The sequence below is a fragment of the Dromaius novaehollandiae genome, chromosome 7, assembly GCF_036370855.1.
Source record: "Dromaius novaehollandiae isolate bDroNov1 chromosome 7, bDroNov1.hap1, whole genome shotgun sequence".
Lineage (NCBI taxonomy): Eukaryota > Metazoa > Chordata > Aves > Casuariiformes > Dromaiidae > Dromaius > Dromaius novaehollandiae.
Genome location: NC_088104.1, coordinates 23,091,006 through 23,104,328, shown reverse-complemented (window position 1 = coordinate 23,104,328; position 13,323 = coordinate 23,091,006). Strand labels below are relative to the sequence as shown.

Sequence of the window (13,323 nt, the reverse complement as noted above, 5' to 3'; positions counted from 1 at the left end):
TTGATATGCCAAACTTACCATTTGTTTAGGAAAAAAAACCAAAATTATAATCTTGTTTCATACGCAGGAGCGTCTAATCTGTGATGTTTAGTCTTGTTAAAGACTGGCAGAAATCCAGTTACATCAGGAGCACATTTAACTGTAAGTAGTAACTTAGATGTGAGATAACTTTTTAGTCCTGTAAAGGTACCATTATGCACTCTCTCCTGGCAGCAAAACCAGAAATGTTTTATTAGAACACAAGCTTCTAAGTATATAATTTGAGTAATAAGAAATAAATCGTATACAGACAGACGTAAGTATAGAAAACTATGGCAGTGACAGGCAATACAGAATAAATTCTCGTTGTTAAAGACTGTGCTGCTGTTGATGCTTTGAATGTAAATTAAAAGCACTTTTAAGAAACAGGTTAAAATACTAAAATACATTTACAAATGAAACTTGGCTTTCAAAAGAGAAATGCATGGTGAAGAACCACTTTAGACATGACCTAACATAATTTAGGAGTGATAGCTATTGGTGTTATCTTTCATGTAAATTTGTGGATGTGTTTTAACTACATTTATCATATATCTTTCTAACTAATGGAAACTGAGGAACGTTTACATCAAAAACAGATGGGATGTGGTTGAGAGAGGTTGGTAGCTCAGCTGCCTCCCTGTCTTGTGACCTGGTGGGTATGTAGGCAACAAATTGATGCATTTTTTGTATTTTTCTGATAACCCCTGAGTAGCACTTTGCATGTAATTGGGAAACTGATATTTTAGACTTGAAATACTAAAATAGGATTTATGTGGACACTTTTGCCTAAAAAAAGTGAAATCTTCATTGCAAAATCCATGCCAAATGTCAGATTTCTGTAAAAAAGAGAAAAGAAATTATATAATTTTCATAACAAAAGATTGCTTTCCAAAGCCCTGTTTATAGTTGAAAATTGAGTATTGTTACTGATTGTATAATGGTAGTTTTTAAAGATCCAGGTGAAGGAAGGTCAACTACTGTGGCAAATGCTATACTCATCAAATCTGTGTACTCTTAATACTGCTGAAATTTTGTTACTTTATAACAGGAGTACATCATACAGTACATGCAGAAAGAAAGCGAGCTTGAATAGGTAGACATTTTTCTCATTTGTGGTTATATGATTTCACAGTGTTAAGGGGGGTGGGTTTGGTTTTGCTTGCCATGCTGGATATCTGATAACTGACCCAAACAGTCAATAGCTTTGACTTGCTATTCATTAATATAGAGAGAGAGATGAATTCCTACCTCCAGAAAAAAATACACAAGCCTCTCTACATTCCTCTTCACTCTCAAAGCGATTTGCATTTCCGTCACAGCCACCATACCAAAACTGAGCACAAGCATTGGCTTGTTTATCATAGTACCATTTTATGATATAAACACGGCATGACCCTTGATCCAGTCTTAACTTGCATCGGGGGTCCGGGATATTTTCTGAAAAAAAGAAAAAAAAGAATTCTGTATGTAAAAATCAATTGTATTGCATAGGTTTTTAACCTGTAAACTCTGGGTTTTTTTCTGCTAATGTTATAACAGTAGTTTGAGATTCACTTTATGTTTCTAAAGATGTTAGAGTTGAAGACAAGTTAAAAGTGCATCTTAGTAACTCACAAAGTAAAACGTTCCTTTATTGGCATTGTTGTAGTAGCCTTAGCTGGCACTATGTTGCTTTTTTGGTGCCATTTATGAGCTCTGTCTCAGGTTATATTAGACTTTACTCTGTTGTAAGAGGGACAGTGGGATTTGGAATTTGGGAAGACAAGAACTGCAACTACATCTGCTGTAAAATTCTGAAATGGCTTTTCTTCCACAACACGGACTCAAAATCTTCAGAGAGTATGTAGGCCTAACAGAGTGACTCTCATTTAAAATCTTATTAAACGTTAGCATCAAGATAAGAGGGTACAAAATGAAAAATTAGTTTGATACATAACCTGGCCTTGGTGTAAGCGCTGCAGTTGAAACAGATGGTGTCAGCACTTTATCTGATGGTGATGGTGGTTTAGATGGCAATGATGATACTGCAGGTGCATGTGAGAAGAAACAGAAGACATTGATTTTTGATCAGTCAAAAATAATTAGGAGCTGAAGAAATGAGTGTCGATAAAAATACCTTTGGTGTCTGCTGATTGCAAGAATGACTGTTCCTCCTCCTCTTGTTCTTCTTCATACACTTCATAAACTGCCATAGGAGGTAGTTTGGTCTGAAATGAGAATTTGATTTTTTTTTTTTTTTTTTTTTTGCTTTTCAGATATTGTGAAGTGTCTCAAACTGAATTAGCTCTTCACCACTTAGAGGTTCTCTAATGTTTTTCCTTCACAGTTACTCTGACTTTTATTCTGACTTCCATGTTAAGGATCAGGACTTTAACCAGGTTGCTTTACCAGGAAGGTTGGCAATTCTAAACCTAGGATTTTTTTCTGAGTTGAATTTTATTCTATAAACTGAAAAATGTAGACTACAGTTGGTTTAAAACTATTTTTAGAGTTAAGTATTACAGTATAATTGCACTTTAACAATGTTATGTTTCACACTGTGGCACAAATATTACTGTATTAAATGCAGTAGTAATAATCCTTGTAACAGTATCAGGAATGAATTGTAATCATTAGGTAACTGCCTGCACACAACATCAGAACTCTTATTCAGAACTACCAGGTCCAGTATACCAAGTTAAAGGAGCTATTTTAGTACCTGAACTGTAGAAAAGTAGGGGAAAAGTTACATACTGCATCAGGCAACAGAAAAGGAAATACAGGTAAAGCTTATTAAAGCTTGCTTAATTTTCATACCGGAACTAATGGTTGAGGAAGACTGCCAAGACTTAGAGGAATTTCTACTGTAGATACTCCAGATCTCTCTGCTGAAAGTGATTGTCCATTAACATTGTTGTTCTGAATTAAGTAATGTGAAAATCTTGAAGACGTCAAATGGCTAGATGGTCCACTTAGGCTTACACCATTTCCATTATGACTGTATATTAAGGCACCATGTTCATCTTCACAGAATTGGTTGACTAATTTAGACTCCAGAGCTGTTTAAAAAAAAATCATACTTGAAAATTCAGTGGATTTTTCTGAATTTGGATTATGTATACACATAAATAATACACATGTAATCCAATGCACATTTAGATTATTTATACACATCGAAGATGTGCATAAATAATTCCAGTGATTTCAGGCTCTCTGGACTATTGCTTTTATTTATCACAAACTTGCCAGCCCATAAGACCTCCGTATGGTACAAAGTATTTGGTACTCATCTGAGGGTGTTCATCTGCATTTCCATATCTCTCTAAAGCATATCAGTCAGTAGTTGGTAGTAGGAAAATAATTATTTACCTTACTCATGTGACTAACCCAATGAAAATGGTTTATTTCCCAATGGAAGTGAGTAAATAGACTTTATCTCAGTGGGTTAGATTCTAGCTTTCTAGTCCAGTGGTTCTACAGTGCACAAGCACTTATTCAGCTAGAAAGCTGGTTTAAATGACTATGTGCAAATTCCTAGTTTGTAGTGACATCCCCAATTGGTGTGGTGCATCACTGGCTTATACCACAACTCCTTAAAAGAAGGGAATCTGTACATTCAGGGTCCTGTTACTTCACAGCTCTTAACTAATCCCCATCAGCATCAAAACCCAATTTCCACAGAGATGATGCATCTTTTTCTCTGTTCTGAGGAGCACCAGACACAATGCAGAATTCAGCTAAAATCTCTTCCCATCATATGAAAAGCAAGCCATTCTTAGATGGGATGAGTTCAGCTAGCTGTGTGGAACTTAGAAATATTTACAGAATAAAGCTGTGATGAACGCACCTGGAAGGGTATTGAAGTCATCGATGAGATACATATGTTCTCTGTCTGGATCTGAAGCAATCAGATTTAGTTCACGCATGAATTCAACCTGTGTTGGATCTGAAGTATTTACAATTCCTATTGCATACATTTCGATGTTTGCTGCATGAGCCTCTCGAACCACAATATCTAGTTTTACAGCTTCTCTCTTGTCTGCTTGGCCGTCTGTTAGCACAATAGCTACTTTTCGCACACCTGTTCGAGCACCCAAAAATCCTTCCTGGGTTGCTTTACGGATAGCAGTTCCTGTGTAAGTGCCTTCTCCCATGTATTGCATTTTTCTAATTGCTTGTTTCACATCCTGTTGAGTTGTATACTTGTTCAGACCAAACTCTAGCCGAACTTCTAAACTGTATAGTACAAGGCCAATTCTGGTAGCGTTTCTGCCTACAGTTACTCTGTCTACTAAAGCAGTAACAAAGTCTTTGATAATCTCAAAATTTTCTGGTCCCACACTCTCAGAGCTGTCAATCACAAATACAAGTTCCATAGGAATTTCCTTACATTTAATTCCACAACCTGCGAAGGAAAAATAAAGACCAGATCATGATGACTTACTTGGTATCCCTTTGGAAAGGAAAAGAATGTAAATGTAAATGGAAGAAAATAGAATCTGAAATTAAAGGTTTCCTGAATACTTACCACATATCTCTTTAATTAATTTAATTATATCTTCTCTCTAGATAACAAAAAAATTAAATATCAAAATATTTCACAATTTGTCTCTTTCAAATGATGTATAGCATTGATGCTGCCAAAGATTTCATTTATAATTAATATCTGCAACCTGCAAGGACTTAAAAAGAACCTCAGTGTTTAACTTTCAATTCTCACCCTGCAAGCCTGAAATCACTCCTACATTTTACAGTGAGCTATTCAATATGGTGTATCAAGTAACTTGACAGTAACTTGACAAAAAGGTAACACCTTTTTCTAAAACAATTAACTACTGTTATTGTAAGGAATGTTTTGCGGTGATTTGGTTTTCATTAAACTTTAAGTTAAAGTCAAAACCCATTCATATTTCGACATTTAAGTAACATGGATTTCCCTTTGCACTAAAGCAAATGCATAGGGAATGGCGAAACAGACCCAACTTCGGGAAGTGTTTTGTTAGTAGTGAGCTGGCATATGAAGGGGAGAGCCAAGACAGAATGGAATTTGGGTTTGTGAATCCTAGTGTACCTGCCCCATGTATCACCCAGCTTTTGGCAGCAAAAAAGAGTTGCTGCCTTCACAGCTCTCTGCTCAGAGAAGGGATGCTCTGGTGACATGCAGGTACCAAAGTGCTCCTCATTACAAGACCAAGCATTTGTTACAGAAGTGCATGACAGGATTCATTTGGCACTGAGTTAGTCTTTCACATACAACTTTTTGCCACTGCTGCTCAGCTTCCACTATAAACTTGAACAGTATTTACATAGTCACAGACATGCTTTACTGAATTAGGATCTAGTGCAGTTCAGGCTTAGTGGACGTGTAATTAGGTCCATAGACCTAAGACCATGACAGGTTTGCAGATTGTTGCTCTTTAGACTCTTAGATACCTTTAAAAAAAACTTTCCTGCGATAGCTACACAGCTAGGTCCTTTAACCATAAAAGAATGTGTAGAAGAAAAATACATAAAATCATCAGGAATTTCAAATTCCATTTCAGCATAAAGCAAATGAGAAAAAGTCAGAAGCCTTTGAGTGGTTTCTTTCTATACTACTACTACTTTCTATACTACTACTGCGACCACTTCTAATCAGAAAACTCCATAATAATTTACATATGATACATTTCAGCTGATAATATCTTGCATTGTATTTACAAGTTTCTTTAACAGGATTTATAATAGGATTTGCTTACTGTTAGGCCTTGCTCTCCCTTTGGTCCAGTTTTGCCCTGCAACAGTGATCATTAATTTAGCTATTGCAATTAGTCAGTAACATTGTATTTCAGAATGTGACTTCATCAATACCATTATTAGAACAGTATTTATCAAATAAGAACTTTTGCTATAAAATACAGTGTTCTTGTGCATACAGTATCTACAGCCTCTCAAGGTGATGAGGTTTCTATGGGAACTGGATGACTTCAGGTCTCCCACTGATCATGGTGTTCAGTCTGTGTCAGAAAGGGAGAATTTGTGCAAAATTTTCCCATCTACTGTGCTATGTTCATTTCCTTTCTTGAGACCATATACCTACCTGAGACTGTAGGAGCATCAGAATTCCACTTCATCAGATGTGCATGTAATAGAGCCAGTGTCAGGGCAAGGACTGCAATGGTGTTTATGTATCCCTACTTAATTGTATGCAAATGTCAGAGCAGAAGGGCACCACAGTTTCCTATCCAGCTTTTTCAAACCTGCCTGTCAGCAGAAGTTCCCATTTTGCCTCTGTTCGTGGGTTCATCGGCTTTGAGAAGTCTGATCTACAGTTATTTGGTAACTATAGTTAGAATTTGCATAGTTTAAAGTTGCATAGTCTTGTCTTCTTAAAGAATGGTGATTGATTTTCACTAAGGAATTGGGGTACTCATCAAGGACATGTCGTCTTTATACTTTTAAAGCTTTTCATAGTTTCAGTTTCTTAAGCATTTCCAAAGCACAGTACTGAAATAGCAAGAAAAACACACTTTTTAAAGTAGTTTAAAAAAATGGACATGATAAACCTGAGTTACTCACAGGTTCTCCAGATAAACCAGGGTCACCCAAGTTGCCTTTTTCTCCTTTTTTCCCCTTTTCACCTGTAGCTCCTCGATCTCCCTTTAAAACCGTGTTGGTAAATCAGACAGAAAGTGTAAGTCAGAGTTACCTTTCATATTTCTCTCTAGCTGCCTTTGTTAAATTCACCTTCAGCTTCTGTCAAAACTTAGAAATCTTTGTTTAAAGACTGTTTAAATCAATAGATGTTTGTGAATTTCATGAATAACTGGTACTACTGATTAAGCATTTTTATAGAAAAAGTAGCTGAAGTAGTTTGAACAATGAACTATCTCAAGTTCATGCAGACAGAGGGGTTTCATGAGATATTGCATGATGGAAATGAGTATCTTGTTTCTGAGAAATATAAGATAACAGGGAAATTGAGAAGAAGGGCAAGGAAATAGTCAGAATGAATAATGGGAATATCACTCTGAGAAATTTTTTGTCCAGAGAAGGTGTTTGTAATAGCAAAGAAAGGAATCAGCTTCTTCTGGTTTGAGTTCTACTAAGCTAAGGAAATAGAATGTTGTACATTTTTTGTGAGTTGATGTGATTGTATCCAAAAACTGATTTCAACAGTCATTTCTCTTCTTTTAACACTGATGTATTCCCCAAATTTTGTGTAACTACGTGGGTAAAAGAAAGGCAAGAATATTAGATCTAATATCTGTATTTCTTTTTGTTGCAGTAGATGATAAACCTCATATGATATTAAAGTATGCAACACTGAAAATGATGCTACTCTAAAATATTAAATTGATCATGCAAATGGTTTGGGTTTTCCTAAATCCCACAAACCCTAGTAGATGTATCAATTCCCTCTTAACAGAATTCCTGTGCCTTCAAATGGGCATCTTCAGTATGTTGACTGGGGCCCCAGACATTCTCTCTGATTTAGATATCATACCTTCTGTCCCAAAAGTCCTTCTCCAGGAGGCCCTCGTGGTCCTGGCATTCCTTGAATTCCTTGTTCCCCCTAATGATAATCCAGGTAGTGATATTAACCCTTAGTGGTCATTCATTATGCATTAATTTTAAATGTTCAAATAGAAAGTGTTTCAAACTGCATTTTAGCAAGTGTATTGAGACACTCAAGACAATGCAACAGCTAACTTTTACTGTCTTTCTCAAATACTTCAATAATATGTCTGCTATAAAGATATATAACATTTGAAAAACCACATGGTCTTTGCATGTTACAGTTCTTGTGCTCTCTCCCATCCCTTTTTATTCTTTCTTGTTCCTCCATTCTTACTGCTGTCTTTTTAGTCTGTCTCTTCTGATATATGCTTTTGTAAAAGTGCAAATTACAGGTGAAAAGGAACATTACACACAGATTCAGGATGGGGAATCTTTCTCAAACAGAGTTGGTAATTCACATAACTAGTTCAAACTGTCTCCATGGGCATGACAAGTTGGGCAGAGGGAAAGGTGTTTTTCATTTTAGTTCATTTTGTAAGTTTATCTCCCTCACAAAAGATGCTTCTGCTCCCTCCTCCATTAGTACACACACCCCCTTGGGCTTGTTTACAGCAGTAGAGACAGAATATAATTTGTAGATGTTCATGTTATCCTTTTCATTTTTTAATGGCAGGCTGTCATATAAAAAAATCAAATAATAACGTGAAATCTTTCTTAATACTGTGATGGTCAGATTGACCACTGAGCACAGGTTAAGTATTGAAGACACTGAGTCTTTTTACCTTAGTTCCTTGAATACCTTCACCAGGAGGTCCCAAAGATCCAGGTGGCCCTGGGCGTCCCATAGTTCCCTGAGGAGAAACTCTGTATATGTCAAATACAATATTCATAACAAAAGTACGTAACAAATTGTTTTACCACCATGCAATTTTCTTTCACTCCTCTACGACATGGATATTCTTCTAGAAGTAGTGACAATAAGATTGATCTATCTGACAAAGATTTTTTTAAGCCTTTATTAGATTATTTAAATCCAGTTTATACTTCAGAGGAGTCAATGAGGGCTTAATTGCCATTGACTATGAATCACCTTGCTGACAGAGATGAACACTGCAGTGAAGGATGGATTGTATTGGTGAGACACTGTGGACTGAATTATGATTTAGGAGTGGATTATTATTTCCTAAATGATGTGGCATCTTTCATCACCACTAAGCTTCACAGTAAGACCTATGCACTAATATGGCATTGCAAATTAACAGCATGTGTTGCTTAGTTATAAATTTGTTTTTAAAAGAACACTAGAGAGAATGTTCTAGTTTTATGCTATTCACAGGAAAATAACCCAAACTCACACAGTTCAATATTAATTTTATACCTGTATTGCCATTCAAGTATTCCTGCATGAAATTCTTGATTCCCTCATTTGTAAGGATTGTATGTACGTGCTAGATCCTGAACCAAGCACAGCCTTACTTAGCCATTGACCTAGCTTTCATGTCAACATGAACTGAATTTCTTGAACTGACAAGCTATGCTATGCAGGTAATATAATCATTGTTATGCTGCAAAATGCTTGCATTTGACCTTGTTTAGTTCTTTTAGCTTTACATTCTAAAACGGTTCTTTTGTTTTAATAGGCTTCTAAACCTGAGCTGTGGGAGGGTAAGAGCTTCTATTTTTGGAGCTTTTTATAGTGAAAAAGTGCTTTCTATAGTTAAAATTTCAGGCATTGTCATAATGTATATTATGATTATATAAATATCAAAAGTCACTGTATTCCTTAGCTATCTTATTTGTGGTATTATCTGTTTCTAGTGAAGGGAGAAGATGGAAGACATGCAGATGTGTATGTATAACCACATATTATATATAATACATTGTTTTGCTCTTTTAGAAAATAGACAAAGGGAGACATAATTGTTTAAATGGCTTACTTTTGGTCCTGGCAGGCCTTCACCTGGGGGACCTGGGAGACCAACTGATCCTCTACTACCTGGATCACCCTGAAAGTTAATACTTTAAAAGTAAGTAGCAAATACCAAAGTTTAATTTGTCTCTAGAATTCCTAGTGTCTCTTGTAGTCAAATAGGACAGAGAGACAGGAGAATCATTGAAAAGCACAGTGCAAGTCCAAACGATGCTAAACCTTGATTACTGCAGGTCCGACAAGACAGGTATTGGGGAGAAACAGTGGCTAGAGGTCTGAACATACCCAAGACATGATTTCTGAGCTTGTACAATCAATTATGCAATAATTACGTAGGAATTACAATTCACTTATCGCAAAATGATCTTCAGTTCCCCAAAGCTAACAAAAGTCTTTTGCTTGCTGCCCATCAGATTCGAATCAGTCTATATGTTCACATTGTCACTGTTCAATACCATATGTTTCCTATCAGTGCCTTAGGACAGCCAGGAGTTTGATGAGAGCGGAGAAAAGATATACAGTACATCCTTTTAAGAGATGTTAAATGTGCTTAAATAGCTTTAGTCAATCTGTCAACTGCCTGTATCAATCTAATAATTTAGTAAATCTAGTAATCAGCATCAAGATTAGTTCTGAAATGAAGCTTGAAGATCTTCTATGGAATCTGCCTTTTATAAACTGATGAGTAAATCAAAGCTAGTTTAAAAAGGTATTTTTACTGTGACCCATGAGTAGGAATTACATCTGCATGTAGTAGAGTATACACATGCATTTACTTTTCTAAAATTTAAGGTCTGTACCTTAGGTCCTGGTAGTCCAACTCCATCAGGGCCTTGTTCACCCGGAATCCCAGGAAGGCCTGGCAAGCCCTGAAATTAAATGCATATATAGGCTATTAATTTAATTTAAGGATATGTTGACTACATGCATTTGTAAACATTAATATGGCTAGTATCTCAAATACATTGTCTGTTAGTGGGATCACGGTGCGCTGTAATTGGTTAAGTTTTACTCTCTGGTTAGCCAGAACTGGGGTCGTTGGCGCTTGTGTGTGTGTTGCATGTCATGCAAAAGGCTTGCCTGTGTGTTTCAAGCCAGAGGAGTCTGGTGTAGAGAGAGAGATGCAAAAGCAGCCCTGGCATCAGATTGAACAAATATATCAGGAAGCATTATAAATACTTCAAATTCCAATTTCTGTTTTGACATTCATTAATTTTTATTCCTCAGTGTGGTAATTGTGTGCACAACTATAGTTGTCTTTAGCACAGATAAATGCTAGTATTTCACCAAACTCGCCTGACTCCGCAGTGTTCCTGGGACTCTGCCACCTCACAAGCATTTAACTGCCAGGGCTGGTGGAGGATGCTGTTGTGCAGACTCGATATGTGAGGTCAGGCTGGGTGTGCTGCATACATGTGCAAAGAAGGGGAAGGAATAGAAAGCCTTTTCTCTTTGTATCCTTTTTGCTGGGACTGGGCATATCTACTAGTACAAGCTTGTGTTAGGGGTTGTAAAGTAGATGGATGAATTCTTTGTACCACCCTCAACAGCCAGATGAGCAGAATGAAGGACTGTTTGCTCTCCTGGCTCTTTAAACAGTAGTTGCTTTTTTAGTGGTTCTGGGAGATAGTGTTGCTGTTAGTTCACACCCATGTACATGGACACAGCTGTTTAACTAGGTTATATCCTCCTGTGTGGGTTTAAAACTCTGTATGACTGGGCAGATGACAGTATCCTACATTAAGATATTGAGGGGACTGACTGAAACATCAATGATACTATAAAAAAAATTCTCCACTTGGAATATGTTACATTGTGTAATCAAGAGAAGTGGGGGATCTGGAAGGTATCATATGGAAATTTCTCTTCCTTTCCGTGGTATAACACACTTCCACAGCTGAGGAACAGATGCTGATTACTTAGGTGTAGCAGGTATTTGTTCCCAATTGACATATAAAGATTGTCTATAAACTTACAGTCGGACCGGGATAACCATCCCCTTTTGGCCCAAAAGGTCCGGGGGGTCCTGGAAGGCCACGGTCACCCTGATGAAAGCAGAAAAAGAAGCTGAGGTGAATTCCAGTACAGTTGCTGGCAAGAAGTTTTACATGAAAGTGAAATTTCTTTGGGAAACATTTACTGTGAGTTGATTTTATCTATCTCCTTATATATTTTACCGTGTGAATGACTATTGTAGATTATTAATCCTGGACTAAAATTGGGATATTGAATAGCTGAGGATTTACAGGATCTTTCACTTCTAAGATACTAATTTGAATCTTTCTCAGGAGCTCTGTCTGTTGTCATTTGTGGCCTATATATAAGAGAGAATGACTTCAATCCCATTCCCTGTATTTTTTTCATGTTTATTATCATTCCAGCTTTTGAGAGATGAACCCATCTTGACAGACAGCCAAAAGATAGCATAGAAACTGAATCACTCAGTAGCTGTTTTAGGTAGTGCTCGTAACTGAAGATAGATAAACCGCCGCAGAGCGTTGGAAAAACTTTGTATTGCTTTTCCACATGCTGTTTGTGCTATGTAGTGAGAAAGAGAACTTAAGGCTGGGGACACCAGTGGTTTGTGTGGCCGGTTAAAAAGTTTTCTGTCACAAGGTTCCCGTCTGGTTTTGTTGTTCCAGAATGATATTTTCCTATATTCCTATATAGGATATTTCCTATATAAGATATTTCCTATAATTTCCTATATTGCTGTGTGTGAAACCTCATTGAAGCTATTGGGTATAATGGAAGCCTGTGATTGGAGATAAACAATTAAATTCCTTTTACCCAGTCAGACAGCTGAAATACCCCAAGTATATCAGACACAGATTTACCAGGGAAACTAAGAGGACTTTAACCTTCCCAGCAGTATTGGATGGTGCAGTGAGTTGTTCTGGGTTACAATTGGATGGATGATCAAGACTATATTTTGTCCCTGCAGCTACCCAAAATATGGGCCTGCATTATATTGCCAAGCATAGGTCCATATAAAAGTCAAGAAAAGAAAAGCAAGACTGGTAGAGGAATTTTACCCTATACAGCTCAGTGAAGATGCGTATCTGAGGGTGAAGCAACAGCAAAACCACTAATGCAGACAAAGATAGCAAAAAGAGCATTGTCACAGAAACATACTGAGTTTGGCTCATATGAAAGAGCTTTTGGGGCTCAAGGCTGAAGAAAAGAGATTTGCAACCTTAAGCAAAGGACCTGTCTCCTGTTGTTTGATTTCTGTGGGATGCCCAAAATGAGGACAATGTGCAATTCTCTGTGAATTAACTGTCCTGCACCAGAAAAGTACCTTATTCCATCATCAGCTTCTCCTCCTGATCAAAATAAGTTTAAGAACCTTAGCAACCAGCTGACTAATCAAAGAGGAATTAAAATTGTTCTAAGATGCTTCTGTTACTGTGTTTGATTCACACAAAGAACAAGGGACGCTAAGAGCACTGTCAAACTAAGTAAAAAAAAACCTGAGAAAACATTTTTTTTCCATTTTATTTGAGAAACACAGCTTAATATGTCATAGGTTTCTTGGTGCCTAGCCAAAATCAGCCCTGGAATGAAGAGCAGCTTGCAAAAGTTGAATATAGGTAGTACTGAGGCAATCCTGGAGTAGTACTAAAGGGAAGTATTCCCTTATGAATTCCATATGAATTAGCTACTCTTTCATCATCTTCTACTACTTAAAGGATCTGTTTGCATACTGCCAGTTTGCCCATGTTCTGAGATCTTCTTGGAGTCTATGTATTATTCTGTGCCATACTTAGGAATGAAACAATGATAAAGAGCCTGGCTGAAAGAAAATGTTGTTTACCATCTGCTTGACAGATAGGCTGTTGTAAGCATATAAATCAGCTGCTCTGTGTGTACTTACTCCTCATCACTTAACA

The 13,323-nt window shown here is 36.9% G+C and overlaps 1 protein-coding gene across 5 annotated transcripts in view; it reads right to left on the bottom strand.

The window, feature by feature from the left end:
* Positions 1 to 207: 207 nt before the first annotated feature.
* The window catches only part of LOC112979502 (collagen alpha-1(XXVIII) chain-like), a 36,482-nt gene continuing 23,366 nt past the window's right edge, over positions 208 to 13,323 (bottom strand). For all 5 annotated transcript variants that reach the window (XM_026093771.2, XM_026093781.2, XM_026093789.2 and 2 more), the window contains 14 exons: positions 11,407 to 11,475; positions 10,231 to 10,299; positions 9,438 to 9,506; positions 8,283 to 8,351; positions 7,487 to 7,555; positions 6,559 to 6,639; positions 5,739 to 5,774; positions 4,529 to 4,565; positions 3,848 to 4,405; positions 2,818 to 3,059; positions 2,138 to 2,228; positions 1,959 to 2,045; positions 1,270 to 1,458; positions 208 to 857 (listed from right to left, as the gene is read on the bottom strand). In XM_026093771.2, the coding sequence (XP_025949556.1) occupies positions 850 to 857; positions 1,270 to 1,458; positions 1,959 to 2,045; positions 2,138 to 2,228; positions 2,818 to 3,059; positions 3,848 to 4,405; positions 4,529 to 4,565; positions 5,739 to 5,774; positions 6,559 to 6,639; positions 7,487 to 7,555; positions 8,283 to 8,351; positions 9,438 to 9,506; positions 10,231 to 10,299; positions 11,407 to 11,475 (1,674 nt within the window). In that variant the 3' untranslated portion in view covers positions 208 to 849. The remainder of the gene's footprint in view (positions 858 to 1,269; positions 1,459 to 1,958; positions 2,046 to 2,137; positions 2,229 to 2,817; positions 3,060 to 3,847; positions 4,406 to 4,528; positions 4,566 to 5,738; positions 5,775 to 6,558; positions 6,640 to 7,486; positions 7,556 to 8,282; positions 8,352 to 9,437; positions 9,507 to 10,230; positions 10,300 to 11,406; positions 11,476 to 13,323) is intronic.